The 22,840-nt window shown below is 29.5% G+C and overlaps 1 protein-coding gene across 4 annotated transcripts; it reads right to left on the reverse strand.

The window, feature by feature from the left end:
- Nucleotides 1–314: 314 nt before the first annotated feature.
- Nucleotides 315–4,784, reverse strand: LOC112289441 (soluble inorganic pyrophosphatase 1). Of its 4 annotated transcripts, none has more exons than XM_024534654.3 (10): nt 4,532–4,784; nt 3,598–3,787; nt 3,314–3,342; nt 2,863–2,928; nt 2,650–2,757; nt 1,888–1,953; nt 1,639–1,759; nt 1,434–1,515; nt 1,113–1,151; nt 315–753 (listed from the first exon to the last, which is right to left on the reverse strand). In XM_024534654.3, exons 2-10 carry the CDS (start codon nt 3,740–3,742, stop codon nt 603–605), a joined length of 807 nt encoding a protein of 268 aa, XP_024390422.1. In that variant the 5' UTR covers nt 3,743–3,787; nt 4,532–4,784; the 3' UTR covers nt 315–602. The 4 variants fall into 4 exon arrangements, with proteins under 4 accessions (XP_024390422.1, XP_024390420.1, XP_090111069.1 ...); XM_024534652.3 differs by having other exon boundaries at nt 4,431–4,784; XM_090254943.1 differs by having other exon boundaries at nt 729–1,151; nt 4,532–4,783.
- Between the last annotated feature and the right edge of the window lie 18,056 nt (nt 4,785–22,840).

Raw genomic sequence — 22,840 nt, forward strand, 5'->3', positions numbered from 1 at the left:
AGATTCAATGATGGTTAAGATAAGGTGGATTGCTTTAATAAAAATTTGGATTGCTTTATCATTCTTCTTTTTTATTATTATTGCAAATAACATTTTTTTTCTAAAACTTATTGATACAATTTATTTAGTCATCCATTTTTATACAATTTTCTATAGAAGGTTTTGTTTTTTAATATTTTAATATTTAAAAAATATATTCAAAAATTTAATACAAACATTATCTTGCAATCTAAAAAAATATGTTTTTAGAATTCATAAATACTATATATATTGCCAAAAAATGTTGAATTAGTTTTTACAAAGGACATAATATCTTTCTGTATAAAAATAATAATAATAATATTTTTAAAAATAGTTCATAATTACAAAAATTCAATCTTTGCTAAAAAACACTGAAAGGTTTATAATAAATTCAATTAATGACAATGACCACGGTCTCTGTAGAACTTGCTGTTTTTGCAATTGTGCTTCTTGCAAGTATTTAGTAAAACTGTGTGGAGCATTCTGGAGCCCATATGATATTATTACAAATGGAAATGCTTACAACAATTTGTAAACTGCTTTTGTAATTTTTAATAAATCAGAGTTGGAGGAATTTTCTTTTAAAATTTGAGTAGATTCCATGTTGAATTTTTTAATTGATATCCTGTTCTGTGTAAGATGGTTTGATCTCTTTCTGAAAGATAAGCTTTGAAATTCATAATATCAGGCCCATAATGGCAATAATGTGGCCGGCAAATTGTTCCTGAGTGCCTAACATATCACGAATTACTCGTATAAGAACACAGAATTTTGACGACTTCATGATGAGAACAAATCTCTCTATAACCCAACGCTCAGCTCATCGCCATTCAGAATCCTTCACTGAGATAGCGGAAGCAGGACGATACCAATGTTTTCAATGAAGGGAGTTACCAATAGTTCTGTCAAGTTCAATGTTGATTAATCATCAACTCTCCCTGATAGAATTATGTAGATTTTTTTAATACTTCGATTATAATTACAGCTGCTAAGAGTAGCCAACAAAGAAATTCAACACCGATCAATCAACTTGCAACGTTATCTCTGATGAATTGCTAAACAGTTAGGGAACCTAGTTCTTAGGTTCTTACTGCCGTAAACTCTCCACGATGTATGCGGCATAGAGGTCCCTGCAGAAAATTAAAACCTACATACATTAGCATGCGCATTTGTATATGTGAAGCACTACGTATACCTCAGCAGAGAAAAGTAAACATAGAACGGTTATTTCTTCTCTACAACCAATGTTCCCACTTCCTAAAGTTTATCAATGAGAAGTTGAGGGCACATTATTACAGAACTCGGACGACTGATGACGAGCTTTGTTTCAGATGATTCAAAGTCTATGTATCAAGAGAGAATGACAAATCACAGATTCAAGAGAAACAAGGATCATCATGCAGACTACCTACATGGAATGGCTAATGGCTTGAAGTGCAGCTTCATGTCCAAAAACATTGTCCACAATCACGTCTTTGTTCTCATTCTTCTTGTCTGAACGGCTCAAAGTAATGATTGTAAGTCATTTGAAACCACAAATGCAAGAAATACAAGATTTCATGTAACCTCTATTATCAATGAAGCTTACGAAGTATTTGAAATTTATTCAGGACTTACAATCTTCGAAAAACCGACGAATTTCGGCAAGTCGATGTGGAGGAAACTCATTGATGTCTTTGAAGTGTCTATACTCCGGATCGTCAGCACAGACAGCGATGATCTTGTCATCCTTCTCTCCCTACAGGTCCTTACAAATTTAACATTAGATTTACATATAGTGGATGATTAGGTACGAACAATATGAGAACATGATCAATACAAGCTAGTTTGGTTTCCGTCAAAGAGTACGGCATAATAGTCCCTCACTTGATCAATCATGGGCATAAGCCCAATAGCTCTTGCTCGAACGAACGTACCAGGCAAAACAGGTTCCTGCAAGCAAGCTATTCTTGTATGAGTACCTCAACCATTTAGACACACTGCAAAGATCTCATTAGTGCATCCTCAGTAGAGAGCTTTCATTTCCATAGACCTAAGGAGAGAGCGTCCACTCCCACTGGAAAAATAACTAAACCTGTTGGAAAGAATTCTATCTCGACTCAGTTTCGGACTTAGTTGACATTTTCTTCAATTTGGGAACAAAAATTCTGTTCTACTGAGATTAAAGTTCAGTGCTCAAAGCATGTGTTTAGTCAAACATAACACGACTTACACCATGAACATTTTTAAAGCGGTGTATGATTCTCTAATGACATATAAACCTGCGATGACAATGTCTGATTTTGATCTGGAAACATATATAGAACAAGCGCAGCTCATTTCACATCTCAATCTCACTCTTAGCCTTCATTATCATGGGATAAGCCAACAATAAATATCTGTGGAGCATTGAGAACATCTCTGGTAATAGAGAAACAGCCTGAAATTCCTGGTGATGCATTAATGTGCCTGTGTTCTATTTTTTATTAATCAATTGACTTAAATCTCCCTTGGGTACCCCAGAAACTTGAAACTAAACTGTAAACACCTTACGTGCATTTACCTTTGCTATAAAAATCTCAGTCTATCTCATTCACAAAATACAAATGTTGAAATTTAGTAAGGAAAAAAAAAAGTCTTGAATAGTACCTGCATAATGACGAGAACATCAATGGGATCCTCATCCTCACAAAGAGTACGTGGAATGAACCCATAATTGTGTGGATAGACAACTGATGAGTACAAGATACGATCAACCTGAAAAATGAGGTTAAGATTAAGGAGCGGTGGTTGAGCCAAGCCAACAGCTCGTGAAGATATGAAGACAAGATCGTTTAGAGTTAGTCACTGGCAATGACGTACCTTCATGAGACCACTTTTCTTGTCAAGTTCGTACTTTACCTTACTTCCCTTATTAATCTCAATAACCTGCATAATGTGTGGATTGAGTTCTTAATGTTTTATTCCAAACCAAATTGAAGAACCAAATAGAAGATTCTACCATGAAACTTATTCAGCTCACAGACCGTAGTGTTTGACTTCGATAATTTATCATTTCATATGCTACAAAGAAAATAACTCCTCGCTAAGAGATGCTCAAGAAAATGATGCTACGATTGCTTTCATTGTTATGCGTTTCGAGGCCCCAATATATTATTCGAATGCCAACCAAGAAAAATCCACAAGTAGGAAATCATCCTCATCCCAGATTTAAATTTATAGGTCACTCTTGGTAAAATAGGACCTCTCAGAGACGCGTTCTCAACAACAGAGAAAGCGAGAGGTTTCAAAGATGAGACACTGTTTAACTTACAACGTTGAAGATTTCTGGGGCATCTGAACCTGAACATTTTCCAATAAAACCAACGTTCAGAAACTAAAAGAGTTTGTTCATGAGCAAGAACTCCCTGATACTGCATAAAGCTAACAGTTCGATAAGCTGGACCTTGGTCGGTGACCTTTTACTGTTAGCACTTATTTCAATCTGGTATGTACCCAACTTCTTATGAACACAAAGATCACAAAAAATAAAAATAAAGAAATAAAAATAAAAATAAAGAAATAAAGAAATAGATCTATTGACAAGGAGATCCACACCAATTTCAAGATCATGCCACGGATGTGCAGCAACCGATCGTCGATCCATTGTTGACAAAATGCGGTGGTTGAGTGGTGCTGGTTGATGAACCGCAGAATTGTTTAGCTTCACTGCAACAGCAGGTGCGGCTCCATTAGTGGTCATCTTGGTACATTTAGGGACGAATACTCCACGCTCTTTTAATCTCACCTGCGCAAATATACAGAGAGTGAATGGCCTTTTATATGTTCGCAAATTCAACGTTGGACATATGGATAAACAATATACTGCCCACATTGTAATAAAGTATCATCCGTTTCTAACTTTAAAATCCGGCGCACATAAGTGCACAGGTGAAAGCTTGTACTGAACTTAATAATCAACCAAAACGACACAGCCCCAGAAAACAGTGGTAAACTATTGCACACAAGCCATTTATGATCCGTGCTATCGAGAATCGAAACTTTCATGGAACTAATAATCCAAATTCCGTGCAGTGTAGATGAAAGGTCGAAATCGATTCTTTGATAGCGACTTAGTTCGGTAACTCAGACACCACTAAAAATCCACCGTAAACACATCTACCAGAAATTCTCATTAAAAATTTCCACAGTTCGGCAGCATGAAGTCCATTCGGAAATTAAACTTCGTTATAAGTAAAAATAACAGTTATACCAAAACTTTCGCCAGAGGTCACCAATGCATTCACCACATCAGTTCCAAGAGAACCACGATGAGAAATGAACACCAAGTACAGGTTGGAAGTGCCAGCACTGTCGCGGAATTTTTCAAAAAAAAACACCAGTGCAACCCGCACATTCTGGAACTGACGATTAAGATATATGATCATTACAGAAATGGCGACACGAACATCGTTTAATCGTTCAAATCTCCCCATTGAGCCAGCGAACCAGATTCATCAAGAAACTTGTGGTCCATTTCCATAAAACGGACCTGGCACGGTGCAGCACCACCAAGCCCTCCCGGACAACCAAAAATACTCTCCCTACAACGCAAACCGCAATTGAGAATCGGCGAAGCGCAATGCAGCAGAATGGTCGCGAACCGATCTCGCGTGAGGATCGAAGCAGAAGCCGAGAAGAAAACTCGACTATAGAGCTGCCCGCGCAAACGCAAACTACACACAACAGAGTGAGAGAGAGAGAGAGAGAGAGAGGCGATTAGACTTGGACTTGAAAGGGCGGCGCCATGGAACTCAAATACAGAGACGGAGACGCACCTGGAGACGTTTTGGTAGATTTCTCCTCGTCATGTACCCTTTTGGAACATATAAAGCGGTCCCCGTGGTTGTCCTTGGTCGTTGGATGGACGGGGCGAACAGTCCGGAGAAATGTTTCCCCCCCTTAGTGCGGAAGCTTCCTATTCTGGAGTCCACGCATGGGTTAATGAGGGCCTAAAAGGGGATTAGTTGCACGGGTTAACCACCTGCCCTGTCGCCGTGGCTCCCAAATCCGTGCCCCCGCCCTGCATCATTCTCATCATCCTTCGTTTCCATTTATGTTGTTCTTATCCCTATAGTTGCTGGGGATTGGCTTTATGTTGTGTACAGATCCATGCATGGTAGATCTTGTGAGTTGCTCCATATTCGTTGCTCATTCGAAGGAAAGGGATGCAAAAACCCTATTATTAAGTTGTTTTAAGTATTCTTTCTCACTTTCAAATAGAGCATGAAATTCAAAGGCACAAGGAATTTGCTTTAAGAGGCTTTCATGCAAATTCGTTATTATTATTATTATTATTATGATTAATTTTACAAGCACTAATAAAAAAAACTGTAATTAAAGAAAATTGCTTATAAAATACTAAAGTCAATGATGATGATAATATGATCATCATGTGGGCAAATTATGAAATTAAAAAATTATACTGCATAAAGTAATTAAATATTAATTTGAAGAGTGTCCATATGGATAAATATTAAAATTAATAATAGAGATAAATAAAAATTTAAAAGAAATCTCAACTGCAACCTACCAATACCGTTTCACAATATGTTATTTGAGTTGAGGGGTTCAACAAAAAATTCACTAAATGCATGAAGTTGTAGCTTGAATATGAACAGCTAAACAATAATTATCAGAATTGATATTTGAAGGTATTTTTAAAAATATATTAGAAAAGGTCTTAAAACGTGCCAATTTTAAATAAATAAATAAATATATATTATAGAATTATATAATTTAAATTCCATGTACATGTATTAAAAAAAAATGAACATTATCATTAAAATTATTACTCCTTACATACAGGAAATGATCGTTTCATGACATAAATGTTGTGTTGATAATAACACATAAAAAAATATCAATGTCATCATCATCATCGGTGGTGGGGGCTAATCCTTGGAAACCTTAATTCTCACAGTGGGTGTGTGATCACCAGGTTTTCCCATACAAACCCAGCCCGGCCGGGTGAGGAAGCAGTAGTCTGGAAGGAAGAGTGGGCAGATAGAGTATGTGCTTTTGAGTATGTGCTCTGTTCTGGACTGAGGCATTTGAGGGGGTAGATAAGCAGGAATGTGGTGAATCTCCACCTAGTCAAGCAGTCAAGCCAAGCCTAGCCCAGCTTGGCTTAAGCTTAGCAGCACAGGTGGAACACCACAAGCTTGTGAACTTCTAGAATTAGAGCTTGAGGCTCTACCAGAATTAGGATTTCAGAGCTGCTCTGAGGCCTTTGGCTGTTTTCTCATGGAGGATATCCTTTGTGCCCTCAGATCTTATCCTATTGTGTCCATCGATTACACACTACTTGCAAAAACAATCAATTTTTTAATTGTATTGAAATTAGACTGATTCATTCAAGAGGGAGATTTAAATTTGGAATTCACTTATTTTGTAATTTAATCATACTTGACAATATTATCATTGTAACATTTACCACTTTAACTGACACCATAGTTTTACTTGGTGATTCTAAGGTCCTTTACAGTGTGATCATGACAAAACACATATATTCATTTAATGATATCAAATATTACAAGTTTAGATTTAAGGCATTGTAATGTAAGTATCATCATCTCACATGTATATTATTCAGAATGAGACAATAAAATTGTTAATTTATATTCTATATATGTGTATATATATAAATTGTATGCAAAGATATAATTTTGTATTGCACTATTAGACATTTTTTATTATCCATTTGAGCCACTTACTGTGCAGATTTGAAATATAGCACCAAAAATTTGGAACAAGCTAACTCTGATTTGATCCATGTTCTTATAGAAACAAAGAGTTCTTGTATAAAATTGCATAAAAAAGTAAAGATCAAACACTTGGACTACCCTACCACTACTTTACATATATATGTATGTGGGTATGTATATCTTGTATATACATATACACACACATATATGTGGATATGTATATCTTATACATGTATGATAAAATTTGGTTACTTTTGAGACCTAATTCAAACTCATATATAATGGTTGAGAGGCAAGCAATAAATCACCTTATTGCACATATTATACAACAAATTTAATAGCATCTATCAACCAATAACCAAGAGGGCTCTTCCATGAATGCACTTAACAATGGTTTGTCTATCAATACCTCAACTTATTCCTTCCAACATGTACTATTAGACACCAGAAGAACCAAAAATAGCCAAAGAAAAAATAAAAAAATAAAAAATATAATTATTGATGTCGTATAGTACATTGATTTTATCAAAATAATGAGGAGTAAGAGAACAAACATCTAAGTGACTATGAAGCATAAGCATTATTACGTACAAACAAACCTTGTAAAAAACTTAAGTAGCTACATGATTATAGAATTCACTAAAGACATTGGCAAATACTTGTTCCAATGATAAATGAAGGAGATCAACAACATTGGTGTCTATAATTGACTTTTTAGGTTAGAAACGTGGCCAACAAGTTGGCCATGTACCACATATGTTGTTAGCTTAAAAAATAAGCTAACTATGTAGCCCACACATAAAAAACTTGCCTTGTGAGCTAAAGCATGTGTCTTATAAAGTCAACATATATTAGAGGTCATATAGAACATTGTTACATAGCTCCTAGTTAGATAGTATATATAGAGGTAAGAATAAAGCACTCTTCACTCTTGTCAACTCTTTTCTTACTTCTAGTCTAGATTGAAGAGTCTCTAATTTTCTTGTCTTGTGGCAATAGCTATTCCACTTTCTTTTTAATATACATACTATTTTATTTCTATTTTGTCACTTTTCCTTTGATATAGATTTTTCAAGTTTATATATCTTTTTTAGTTTATGTCCTTGACAGATTAACAAGAATATATTTATAATATTAAAGCTTTGTCTTTTCTTGATTAAGGGTGGATTATCTTTTTTTCTTGATAAGACATAAGTATATTAGAAGTTGTGGATTACCCTCTTCTAAACTAATATTGTTCTTAATATCTTCTTTGTTCTCAAGTCCTTTCTTCTATTTTTCTTCAACAATATTAGATATTTTTTTTTAAAGTATCATTATGGCAGAGCTTATTGAAATGAAGAGTGCAATGGTACAAATGCAAGAGCAATTGAGGAAGTTAATGCTTGCAATGCATCAACTCAATTTATCACCACAAGAAATAATAAAAATAGTAAGAAGTAAAGATATAGATATGATTGGAGCTACTTCAACATCTGCATCCAATCATATCTCTTTTCCTATGATGGAACATCCTTCCGGTGTCGTATAGCATGATTTGTAAACTGAGAATACATTGGGTACTTAGCTATGAAGAGTTTAGCTTTGGCTTATATATGATGTCTTATCTCTCTAAAAAAATCCCTTTATCTTGTACAAAAGCTTAGATTATAATAAAATCCTTCAAAATATTTTCTTTCTGCAAAGGATGTTTTTACCCTAAACTTTGGAAATTCATATCTCTTGATCCAACAATTGAATTTTTCTCAAATTTCTATTTGACAAAGATTCTAGCTTTAAGCTTTATTACAAAAAAAATAAACCATAAATCTATTATGAATCTTTTGACAACTTTGAAATCCTAGCAAGTGCTTTAAATCCTAATCTACAAGCATCTAAAAAATATTTTCCTTATATCTCAAAAATCCATAATACAAATGCTACAAAATTTTTACATAAAGTTTATTAATATGATTACATACATTTTTAGAAATTTTGAGCCAAAATCTCTTCAAATTGCTCAAGAAATAGCTCAAAATACAACCATTAGTAAATCGAGTCACTTATAATCTTTAGATTTATAAGCACTAATTTTAACCTCTAATATCTCATTTATCTCAACTTAAAATCCATCAAATAATATACCAAAATTATAGTAAAATAAGTTTTCTCTTAAATCTCAGTTGCCAATCTACTGTTACGTTTCATACGCATGTATTATACTCAAAAGAGTGATAGTAGGTATAAAATCAACACCTCAACTTTGTGCACCCATATCTCTTTCATAAAAACTCCAATTGACTCAAAATATGCACCAAAACCATAGACAAAAATTTGAACTTACTGATCTTACCCTCCAAAAGCTCAAATTGCTCAAAAGTATAATCCTAATGCCTAATATGGCCTGAGACAGCCTCCTTGAAGCCCATTGGATATAATTTTTGACCAATAGGAATAGATATTTATATCATCCATCTCCATTCATTCATATGGATGCCCTAACTACTTTTTTTCCTACCAAAATCCCTCTCAAACTCTTTTTTTTATAAGATTTATACAATATATGCCGTAAATATCATATAAAAAAAACAAAATAAGACTTTAAGGATCACCAAAATCTAACAAAGGTGATTCTGAATATTTAAAAGTTACTACTAATAAGATCAACTTCAAATTCATTATCAAAAGAAAATAAACTTATATAAATTCTAATAGAAGCATTTTTAAACAACCTCTTTTTGAGATAGAAATCTATCCACATCTTATAACAACAAAAATCCACTAACATGGCTTTCACCATGTTGTCTAATATATTATGTATTAAATACATAAATCCATTATTTTCACATTGTAGCCAAACCACAATATAACATTGGTACTAGAAAACCAAGAATTGTTGAGCTTCAGAGGTTTGATGGCACAAGATCCAAGTTTTGAGGATTTAACAATTAAGTACTACTTATGATTGAATTTCATCTCCAAAGCTATCCAACTATAAGATCACAAGTTAGATTCATTAGTACACTTCTTTTTGGTTTAGCATTATCATGGTTTTCATCTTTTTTTGAATGATGAAATCTAATATTTGATAATTTGGAGGCTTTTTTAATAGAGTTTTGATCCATGTATGGAGAATATGATGCAACTTATATTGCAACCAACAAGATCTATATTTTGCGATAAGATAATTGATCCATAATATTATATGCTTCACAATTTTAACAACTTGCAATTATTATCAAGTAGAATGATGCTGCACTTATTAGCCAATTTTTCTATAGATTATAATATGAAGTAAAGAAATTGATGCTCAATTTATCTAATCTTCAAACATTCAGTCAAGTAATTGACTTTGTTGTGAAGTATCATAATCAATTTTTTAAATTTCAATTTAAAAGTCGAACAAGTAGGCTTTAATATTAATATAATTCAATGGTAACATCAATGCCTCTCCAACACATACATTCGGAAGTAGAAAATATGAAAATTGATGAGGTATATTTCAAACTTCTTATTGAGCATAAAAAGACTCATTACCATCAGAAAGGATTATGTTTATATTGTGGAGAACCTAAGCATATTATTCAATATTATCCAAAGAAATGATGCAATTATAAAATGAAGAGTATAAATGGTAAAGAAGATAATATATTAAAAAATAAATATGTTCAGCTATAAAAGGAACTATGCAGTTGGAACCTTATAAAATACGTCATGAAGGTCCTATTCTCTCTTCAAAATCCTCTCTTTATTTTACACTAAATATTATTTTAGAACCTAAACATTACAAAGCCTTTGCCTTGTTAGATTCAAGAACCTTATTGTATTTCTTAGATGAAGAATTTGCTAAAAGACTTAGCATATCTTCACTAAGAAAAACTAAAACTGTTCATATAGAAGTCATAGATGGTCATCTAGTGTCTTTTGAAGATATTCTTTATAAAATCCTTCCTATAGAAATAATAACCAATGGTCATAATAGCTTTGTGGTATTTAATATCATTAGATCTTTCTCTAATTCAATCATTTTAGATTTATTTTGGTTAGAAAAATACAACCCTCAAGTAAATTAGATTTTTTATATTCTTGACTTTTCTAAAAGTTTAATTAAGAATATAATTAATTAAATAAAAAATCTTAATTCTAGTACAATTAAAACTGTGTTTATATGTGTAAGAGCTTTCTTGCATGCTGTAAAAGAAGGATCACCTTGTGTCATTTATCCCACATCCATTTCTAATGGTAAAAGACCTCAAGTAGCATTTCAAGCCAATATCAAGAATTTTAAGATGTATTTTAAAAAAAAAATATACGGATGTTCTTCCAAAACATCATTCCTATGACTATTCAATTCATCTTCAAGAAAGATCACAACGACCATTTGAACAATCTATAATTTATCACAAAACGACTTAGCTGAACTCAAAGAGTATATTGAAAAAAATCTAGTCAAGAACTTCATATGCCATTCCAAATCTTGAGCAGGAGCCCCTAATCTATTTGTGAAGAAAAAAGATGGATCATTGCGGATGTGTGTTGATTATTGAAGAATCAACAAGATCACCATCATGAATAGGTATTCATTATTTTTAATATTTAAATTTCTTGATTAATTGAATCAAGCTAAGATCTATAGAAAAATAGATCTATAAGAAGCATATAATTTGGTACGCATGAAAGAAAGAGATGAATGAAAGACTACATTTTCAACCAGGTATGGATATTTCAAATATAATGTCATGCCTTTTGGACTTACAAATGTACTAGCAGTTTTTTAGCATTTCATAAATGATGTCTTTTGAGAAATTTTGGACGATTTTATTATTTGTTATCTACACAACATCTTGATCTATTCTAAGAACATAGAAAAACATGAACTTCATAATTCTTATGTATTACAAAAATTAAGAGATACGAGATTCTATGTCAAAATAAAAAAAAAGTATATATTTTATACTCCTCAAGTTGACTTCTTAAATCACATCATTTCAAATGATGGACTTATGATAGATCCTAAGAAAGTTCAAATTATTATGGATTGGAAGATCTCAAAAATGGTACAAAATATCCAATGTTTTTTGAAATTTGCCAATTACTATTAGATCTTCATCAATGACTTCTCTTGAATTACAACTCCACTTATACGTTTGACTTGTAAAAATAAAATTCAGTAGAACCAAGAAGCAAAAGTAGTATTTGAAGCTTTATAGTTTACTTTTATTTTCATACCAATCTTATATTGTATTGACTACTTTAAAGCATTCTTTATAGAAACAAATGTATTGGAATTTATTTTGGATGTTGTATTATTACAAATAGAAATAGATGATAAACTTCTTCCAGTAGCTTTTTATTCCAAGAAAATTTCAATAGCCAAGATTAATTATGAGATTCATAATAAAGAACTTCTTACAATTGTGGATTCTTTTCAAGAATGACATTATTATCTAAAAAGGGCTTCTAGCTCAATTATTTTGTATATAGATTAAAAGAACTTTGAATATTTCATATCAGCTCATGTTTTGAATTTTTGCCAAGTTCATTGGAGTATGTCTTTTTAAGATTTAAGTTTAATATCACTTATCGACTAAAAAAATAATAAGATTTGTCTAATGCCCTTTCTAAATGTTCTTATCTTCAACTTAAAGAAGGAGATGCAACTTTTGATCAACAAAAGATAATTTTATTGAAGCCAAAATGATTTCATCTTTGAGTAGTGAAATCAACATTGACTGTTGATTCAATTTTTTTCAAACAAATTCAATCAAGTATATCCTCTAATCTTCTTATTTATGATATCAAAAATATTTTTTTCAAGTCTTGTGATACTTCTAAGTTTGAATTCAAGAAGAACCTATTTTATTTTGAAGGATGCCTATATATGCCAGAAAGAGAAGCACATTTACATGTTCTTCAAACATGTCACGATTTTCTAGCAACATGAAATTTTGGATACAAGAAGACTTCAGAGCTAATATCCAAAGATTTTTAGTGGTTGTAAATGTAAAAGGCTGTAAAAGACTTTGTTCAATCATATGAAATTTCTTCAAGGTCAAAAACTTCTTATCATTGACCTTATAGACTTCTTCAACCATTATCTATTTCAAAACAACTATGGTCTTTTATTTCTATAGATTATATTACAAATCTTACAGTCTCAAATTTATGTGATTCTATATTTATGATAGTAGATTCTTTTTATCAAAATGGCACATTTTATATCATATACAAAATCTATTTTATATGAAAAAACTACCAAGCTTTTCCTTGATAATATCTATTGATATCATAAATTGCCGAAAGATATTATATCAGATAGGGGGACCCAATTTGTATTAAGATTTTGAAAAATCATTTTTAAGATTTTAAAAGTGGACATAAAGCTTTTTTTGGCATTTCATCCTCAAATTGATAGATAGATAGAATATTATCGTAATATATGAAGTCTTGTTTAAGAATGCACTAGGCACCTGATTGTGAAAGATAGAATGGAAATTGTATCAATAAAATCCTAAATCTAATAGAATACTAAATAAACTCTAATTAAATCATAATAATACTAAAAAAGCTTTAATCAAATTTAAAAGGATCTTAAAGAAATTAAAAATGAAACAATAAAAAATCTTAAAAGAATTCAAAAGAAAACTTTAATAAATCTTAAAAGAATTGTTAAGAAATTCTAAAGAAATCTTAAAATAATCACAAATATATCTTAAATAAATCTTAATTAAATATTAATTTAATCCTAATTAAAATCCTAATAGACTTTAATCAAATCCTAACTAAATTCTAAAATTTAAATCAAATCCTAAATAAATCCTAAACTCATAATCAAACCCTAGATAAATCCTAAATTCTTAATCAAACCTTAATCAAATCCTAATAAAATCCTAGAAAAATTCCAAATCCTAATAAAATCCTAACCAAATCTAACCCTTAAATCTTAATCCAAATCCTAATCAAATTCTAAATAAATCCTAGATCCTAACCAAATCCTAAACAAATCCTAGATCCTAACCAAATTCTAATCAAATCCTAAACTCTAAATCTTAAACCAATTTCTAAGGTAGTTTAGAATCTTGATATCTCATGATTAAACCATTTATTTTATTTAAAATTTTACATACCTCTTAATCTCTTACTTATAAATAAGTATAACAAATTTGAAGACAATTGTACTTACCAAATAGAAGAAAAACTCTAAATTTTGCTTGAATGTTGATTGGCTTCTTTTTCTAACTTTGATACTAATCTTCCAATACTAACATCTTTCTTTCACACCATTCAATTAATTTCAAAATTCTCTTGTATGTAAGAAAACAAGTCTACTATCGATATATATAACTTTTACTCTAATCTAATAAGTAAATTACAAGAAAACTTAGAAATCCTTATTAGACCTAAAATTCTTCGTTTTAAGACCATGATCCACTTAAACCTCAATAATCCTCAATTCAATTCTTAAATCAAGCTAAAATTCATAATACATATTAAGCACAACTATAACCATTAACCTACAAAATTTCACTTATAGATTTATTACAAAATTCCTAAAATTGCCTAAAATGGCAATCTTATTTTATTTTACAAAAATCAGAGTCATCTGAAACAATCTTGACTTTGTAAAGCTCTTACAAAGTCATTACAAATCCAAATCACACAAAATTAGTGCTTATAAAAAACCTTATTAAATTTTCTTTCAAATCCTATTCTTTGATTTACAAAAAAACCTTTGAATTGCCATAGATGTATAGTTTTGTGCCTTAGGATTTGATTTCAACCATCTTTGATAACTGGTCCTCTCTGGATATCAACTCTTGGCTTCTTCAGGTAAATTTTACTAAAATCAACTCTTAATTCTTTCTTACACATGTATATATCATTTAAATTTCTATTTTTTTTATCTTATTTATGGTCCTATATAGTAAATAGAAGTTTATTTTATAAAAAGTAATATTAATACTTTTTAGTTTTACTATCTTTTTGACTATTATCCATATTTTTAAGTTAATTTTCTATAATTATTTGAACTAAGATCTTCTATTATATAATAATTTTTACACTCTTTCACATATTAGCCATGTCATATCATGAAATCCACCCTTCTTAAATTTGTGCATCTTTCGGCATATGCACTTTTCATCTTGTTCAAATTCTTGATCTTCAATTTACTCTTTTATTCTCATTTCAATATCTTGTATTGGATTTTATTCTTCATCAAAACAAATGTCTTCATCTCTTTATTTAAATAACTTGATTTGCTTGCCTACTATAGGCATCTTGAATTTTGTACCATCAAGTTCTTGTAAGAAGTATGTTCTATTATTGTATGTTTTTTTGATGATATACGGCCCAAACCATCTCTTTGCAAACTTCTTTGTTGTGCCATGTTAATTATCCAATCTACTATCATAAATTAATATCTAATCAACATCTTCAATTACCTTAGATTATAGTTTATATTTTTTATCAAATCTTTTTTTATTCTTTTATCTTGCTTCTTTCAATCTCTCTATTATTTCTTCAATATCATTAGTTTTTCTTTCTAATTGTTAAATTTGTAATACTAAAAGTTCTTCTATGTTGAGATCATTTTTCTAAGGCAATACACTCCATGTAGGTACTACGTCTTCTATTGGCATTATTAGTTTTTACCCATATAATAATTTAGAAGGCATATAACCTATTATTGAATAATTAGTTGTACAATCTACCTATAGTACAAACAATAGTTTTCTAGCCTATTTATGTACTTTGCCATTGCATGCCTTTATTGATATCTTAAAAACAAGTGAATGCTTATGTCCACTCTTATTATTACCTTCTAAATTATATGTTGTTATTAAAAAAAGTTTAATTCCTATTTTACTAAAAAGTTCTTTTACTTTTTTTGCATCAAATTCATTCCTATCTATTATAATTTTTTCAATACAACCATAGCAATAAATAACATCTTCTAATAAAAATCGGCACACACCTTCACTATTCTTTATCCTCAATGCTTGTCTTTCAACCATATTTGATAAATCTTCTCGTACAAGTATGAAATACTTCATTTGTCAAAGTCCCATAGGCATTGCTACTAAATCCACCACCCACTTATAATGTATAGCTGAAGGATATGTTGGATGTAATCCATCTTAATGCCAAATATTTGAATACACTTTGCAAGTTTTATAAGATCCTAAAAAAATTGTTACATCTTTGTACATACTCTTCTATCAATATTTTTCTTTCAACTTAATAAATATTTTCCAAATACCTTGATGCCCTATCTTCAAACTTTCATGAACTTCTTTAATAATCTTTTGTTGAACTTCTAAACTACATGTCACCTTTTTTGGTACTTTTCCTTTCCTCTTTGAATACTTCCAAAAATATCTATCATGTAAAAAATATCTATGGACTTTCTTATGGATTTTCTTAAATTCTTAATTTGTCCAATTTTCTTGTTGCTTTAATGTACTTAGATACTCTCCAACATCTTTTCATTCATCTTCATATAAATCTCTTAAAAATATTTCCAATGGTATATTCAAACATACACCTTCTTCTTTTGATAATGTATTAGTATAAAAGTTTTATCTACATCATCTTCCAAATCAATCATCTCTTCTTCATTATAATACCTTATTCTTGATAATATATCTTTGACCAAATTTTCTTTCTCTTCAATGTGTTTGACTTTTGGATTTATAGATTTGATATTTCCTATCTACCTTAACATAGTAATATCAAAGATTGATCAACTTGTAATCATATCCTTTAAAGATAGATAATCTGCTTCTATAACTATTCATATTCCAATCAAGTACTCTTTTTTATTTTTTATAGCTATTATTATATTTCATAATTCTCTTTTGATTTACACATATGCTCCTTTGCCTAGCATTCAAAACCTTTGCTCTAAACCTTACTACATATCTATTTTCTTATTTATCATCTCTTCTAACTGTCAAACCTATTCAAATTGGACTTGCATCAATTATTAATACCACTGGCCTTCTACCTTCATAATTTACTTTTTTCAAAGTTGGAGGTGAAGAAAGAAGTTCTTTCAATTTCATAACTTTTATTTGTTCTTCTTTCTATTGAAATTTTTGATTCTTTCTTAACAACACATACAATAGATCTACTATATAAGTAAAATGAGATATCCATATATGATAGAAAATATATGCTCTTAAAAATCTTCTCACTTCTATTGTATTTTTACATTCTTTCATCTTCTTAATAATATCAATTTTTTCCATACTTGGCTTGGGTCCATATAACTCACAGATGTGTCCTATCACTAAAACTTTTTTTACTCCAAACATTGATTTTGTCTCTGATAAGGTTAAATAATTTTTTTTAAACTTTTCAAAATCTTCTTACAATCATCAATATGATCTGCTACATTCCTTTGAATCCAAAATCCCATTTTATTTTTCTTTACATCCTTTAATTGGTTTATCATCTAAGAAAGGTATTATTATTCTTAAAATAAAACCTCTTAATATCTTATGCATTACATTCATCATATATGCCACATTATTTGTAACTCCTTCTGGTATTGTAGACATTCTAACTAATCCTAATGGTATCTTCAAAGTTTTCAAATCTCTACTTTGCATTGCCAATTGAAATTAATCATATCGTGAATGAAGATCACCTATTGAATAGATTGCTCTTTTAAAAAATGCTTTTACAAATTTATCTACAATTAAACTTGAATATATATTTTTAATAATTATTTTATTTAGAGATTGCATGTCTTATATAAATCTCATTGTTTCATTTTTCTTTAGCACTATAAATCGTCGATTAGAATAAGATTCTATAGATGGTTCCAAAATTACTATTTTTATCTTTTTATTGAATAAATCTACTAAATATATATATGATAAATATGCATTTGGTACTAGGATTGGTTGTAAATTCCATGGTTCATGAGAAATAATAAAAATAACCATGGATACTATAATATTTGGATCAACACACCTAATTTCATATGCTTTAAATGCACAAGCCTTTCCATGACATAAAAACATAATTCTAAAATATTTTTCTTCTCATTTTGACAAAAATCCATCACATCCAACATTTAATCCATTTAATGTAGCATCCATAAATTTATGCCCTATCTTCTTTGAATCTCTTAAATTTGGTTGTATGGATGCTCTACTTATCCTTTCTTCATAATCTGATGGCAATGGCAAAGCAACTGATTTGATCTTTTTTGCTATTGATTTATACTTTATTTCAACACGTATCTCTTAGCAACTTAAATTTTTTATAAATTTATGAATTTTATCATAAAATTCTTTAGAACATACATAAATAATTCTAATCTCTCTTTGTAATCTACTTTGCATAAATAATTTAATTTTCTTATAATATTTGTAAAACTTACTTCTTCAAATACTTTTGAAATAAATTTATTTTCATCCAATTCTCTATTTTCTCTAAATTTTTGCTTAATATTTTTATTATAATATTTTTCCATCGTTTTTATCTTGTCAATAGTCTTAAAAGATAATATTCAATCTTGTGTCATCCTAATAAGTCCAATAGATAATATCTCTTATTCTAAAATAAGCAAAAGTATTTTTCTTTTTAATCCATTGCAATCCCACTTTATAATGGAGTGCGGTAAAAATCCTCAAGGTCTTCAAATTTTTCATTTGATAATGGCTTTTTTTTCAACTTATTATAATTTTTCTCATAATTAGTGCAAACAGTTAAAAATTAAATTACTTTTGTCTCATCTTGGTTTTTTATTCTCACATAGGCTAAATCATCATCTATTACCTTCGTTTCCATTTGTGTCACAATAATATATGGTTGTCCTAATTTAATAGGATATGTAGACATGTCTTGCACAAAAAACTTTTATTCTTAAATAACATTTCTTATCATCACCTTGCTACTTGGACAAGCTCCATACAAATCTTCCTTTGAATTATTTTCTATTCTTATTATCTATCCATATTTAATAAAAATAGGCCATTTTTTCTTGTTATACAATTCTTTTGATATCAAATTGATTTTAGAACCATGATCAATCAATACTACAACTAATTCTTCTAAATTTCTCAATTTTATCAAAGTTTCTATAGTAGCCCTTGCTCAATGACTTCTAGAATAATGACTAGAAGCTTGAATGACATCTTTTTTTTTGTAAATCTTACTTGCAAGATATCTTTAAAATTTTATATTTCATCTTTTTCATCTTCATTGCTTTCTATTTCTCTTGTTCTTTGTATATTTGATGTCAAAGTGTCTACTGTAGATTATCATTTTTTCTTTATTTTATCAATAATAACTTCATAAAAATTACTCTTTGTAATTTCTAGAATTTCACCAATTGTGAATTCAACCTTTCTACTTAAAATTTTCTCTTCCAATACCTTCTTCAAATCTGTAGTAGCTTCAACATTTGATTGTAATTTATAAGCAAGAACCTTTATTTTTTCTTTTCTAATTTTCATTTTTTTATAGAAATATTCTTTGTTGTCTCTTCATATATAAGATTCTTTTGTTGTCATGCTTTTTTCCTTCTTATAGTTTTTTTTGAAGGCCTTTCATTATTTTCATCTATCCTTTGTTTTTCTTCTATTAATGCTTCATATTGCAATATGAAGCTTGCACAAACAATCTATCTATTGGATCATCCCACCCAGTAATTTGTCAAATGTTATTATCAATACATTTTAAATCATTTCTAGTAAATTTTTTCTTTTCAGAATAATTCATTGCATTTATCCACAAAGAACTAGATTCTCTTGAAAATTCAAGATTTATACTTAAATATTTATTAGGATTTGTTTCTATCCAATATGTTGATACTTCATTACTTGAGATTGTATGTACTTTAAAAGCAAATCCCACAAAAACCTTCATTCTTTCTTTATCAAAATTTGTCTCTAATTTTTCTCTATTTTTTTTAAATATAACATACTATCTTTAAAAAAAATAACTCTTTTATGTAGTGTCTATAAAATCTTCACATTTCCTTTTTGAATGATCTGTGCTATCACACCACTTGCATCTATGTACTACACCTTCCATTGGCCCTAATCTTTGTCTTGTTGATAGTCTTGATGATTGGTCATTTTCTTTAAGTTTTACAAATTTTATTTGTAAATCTCTCATCCCACATATGATATCATTGATGTCCACTTCTTCTTTCTTTGATGTAGCCATTGAAGGTTGAATCAAAGATGTTGGATGGATAATAGACATTTTTATCTTAAACGCTTGTAATAATCTTTAAAAATCTACCTTAACTTTTTTCTTTTCTCCTTTTGTAAATAATCCTACTGTATCTTCTATTTCTTTCTAATTTTTTGTAAATCCTTCATCTTCTTCTTTATCTTCAAGCAAGTTTTCTAAATTTTCTTACAACTCTCCATCAACTACTTAAAGAAAGAGCTCTACTTTACTTGGATCTAATAATTATCTTTTTTTCTTTGATAAAGAAGAATATTGCTTTTTAAAACCTCCTTAATAATTTTGTTGCTAGAAGATCCTTCTTTGGCCTTTCTTTTCATTCAAAAAATGATTTCTTTATAATCTAATCACTTTCTTCTAAGAAAAATTCATCTTTTAATACTTGAGATAATTTTTTTCCAAGAACCATTAGAATATCTTACAATAGATTTAATATGATTCTTATTTCTAATACAATAGCCAGTTTAAATAATTGAACCATTTCTCTTTCTGGAACACGCTTCAACTCTATTTCTTTTACATAGCACCTTAAATACTTTGTAATGTCCTTTCCTTCAAATTAATCAATCTTATCTACAACTACTTGTATTGATTTATTTACCATATCTTCTTTGTATTCTTAAACTTATTGCTATTACATAAATAAGACAAAAGCCTCAAACATGCTTGCAGAATTGGAATCAAAATACATACCTTGTCCTCCACTAGTACCTCTATCTGTAGCTTTAGTCAAAGCACCACCCATAGTCCCTCCTTCAATTCTCTTGCCTTTCTTCTCTATAATTCAAATAATCCAAGAAAAATTTCTAAATATCTTTTGCATCAAGCTCTCACATAAAATTCACCAAATATGTTGTAATATGTGAAGTCTTGCTCGAGAATGCACTAAGCACTTCGCTGTAAAATGTAGAATGGAAATTATAATAACAAAATCTTAACTCTAATAGAACACTAAATAAGTTCTAATTAAACCATAATGATACTAAATAAGCTTTAATCAAATTCAAAAAGATCTTAAAAAAATTACAAATAAAATAATAAGAAATCTTTAAAAAATTCAAAGAAAATCTATAATAAATCTTAAAAGAATCTTTAAAAAATTCTAAAGAAATATTAGAATAATCAAAAATATTTCTTAAATAAATCTCAACCAAATTCTAATTTTAATCTTAGTTAAAATCCTAATGGAATTCATTCAAATCTTAGATTAAATCCTAATTAAATCCTAAATCATAAATCAAATCTTAGAAAAATTCGAAACTCTAAATCAAATCCTAATCAAATCCTAGAAAAATCCCAAATCTTAAACAAATTCTAAATCCTAAATCCTAAACCAAATCTTAGACTAATCTTAGAGCCTAATCAAATCCTAATTAAATCCTAAATTATAATTCCAAAAACAAATCCTAATCAAATCCTAAATTCTAAATCCTACACCAAATTCTAAGCAAATCCTAAATCCTAAATCCTAAACCAAATCCTAATCAAATCCTAAATGTGGGCATAATTAAAAGCTCCAATGATTAGTTACAATTCTTTTTATAATATTTAACATATTTTTATTAGTTTTAATGCTAATATAATTAATTAATAGATCTAAATTATTTTTTTAGTTAATTATGACTTTGATCATGTCTTTAGTTTATTAATTAGATAGATACTTCTAATTAGTAGATTTATTTATTATTTTAAAATTCAAAAGAAAAAATAGTAAATTTAGAAGGTCTATGATTTTTTTTCTTGAATTACATTAAATCTTTTTTTTGGTGAAAAAACTATAATTTTAGTAGAATTTTTCTTCTTATTCTTAGGAATTATAACTTAGATTAATCTTCAATCTTAATTTTCAATCCAAAAGCTAATTTCTAATTTGACTATCGTTAGAAAGTCCCTTACTCCTAATTGCTCTATCTTCTTAATTAATTTCAAGATTTTTAAGCCTAAATTTCATTTTACAATTTCTTTGGATTAAAAATATAAAGTCTTATTGTAAAATTAATGATGATCTTAAAAGGATGGAGACAAGCTTAATTTTTTGGTGGACTTTCCTCTCATAGTGATTTTAATCACCACTTAAAGTTGAAAAAAAGAAAAATTGGAAAAAATCACAAGTGTATTAATTCAAGACCAATTTGTAATTAGGTTTTGGATTTGTCAAGAGTTCATGCTTAAGGGAGTTTAAATTGAAGAATGGTGATTATGAAGACTTTGATGGCAAGAACCCTTGCTGATTTCTAAGTAGGAAAATCAGAATTAGAATTGTAGTTGAAATTTACAACTAAATTAGCAAATTAATTGGTTCTTATGATTTAGAACTCAAATTTGGGCTTTTGAATAGTAGATCACAAGATAAAAATATGTTTTAGAGACATTGGTGGTATTACTTTTACCAAAAAGATGTTAGTTTGTGAGTTCTAGGTATTTCTAGCCTTAAAATTGGAGTTGGATTGAGAGTTATTGAATACCCTTGATCTTCATTAGGAATTTTCCGATTTTGATGGTGGAGATGTGTCTGCATCTTTTGGGCTTCCTCCCACCTGGTTAAGAGGAATTTGGTGGCCAAGCTCCCTCTCTCTCTCTATCTCTTATGGCAAAGCCATAGCAAAATGTCTCCCCATCTTGTGAATACAAATCTTTTCTTTAAACTTGTATGGCCTTGGTTTTAACTCACTCAGTCTATCTCTTATTATTTTCTTTCTATAAAACTTTGTAAATAGATTCTACTCACTCTTAGCTTTGTTACTGCATAAGGCATGCTTGTTTTGAAGTTCTGACAAATTTTTGGTGAGTTTTCAAGGTGGCAGGGATCTGCTGCCTTGGCAGAGTAAGAGCATCGGCTTAAAAAATCTATAACTTGATAACCTCTATCTCAACTTTGATATAGATTATTGATATGAATG

This window comes from Physcomitrium patens, chromosome 12 (assembly GCF_059467195.1).
Source record: "Physcomitrium patens ecotype Gransden chromosome 12, ASM5946719v1, whole genome shotgun sequence".
In the NCBI taxonomy this organism is placed as follows: Eukaryota; Viridiplantae; Streptophyta; class Bryopsida; order Funariales; family Funariaceae; genus Physcomitrium; species Physcomitrium patens.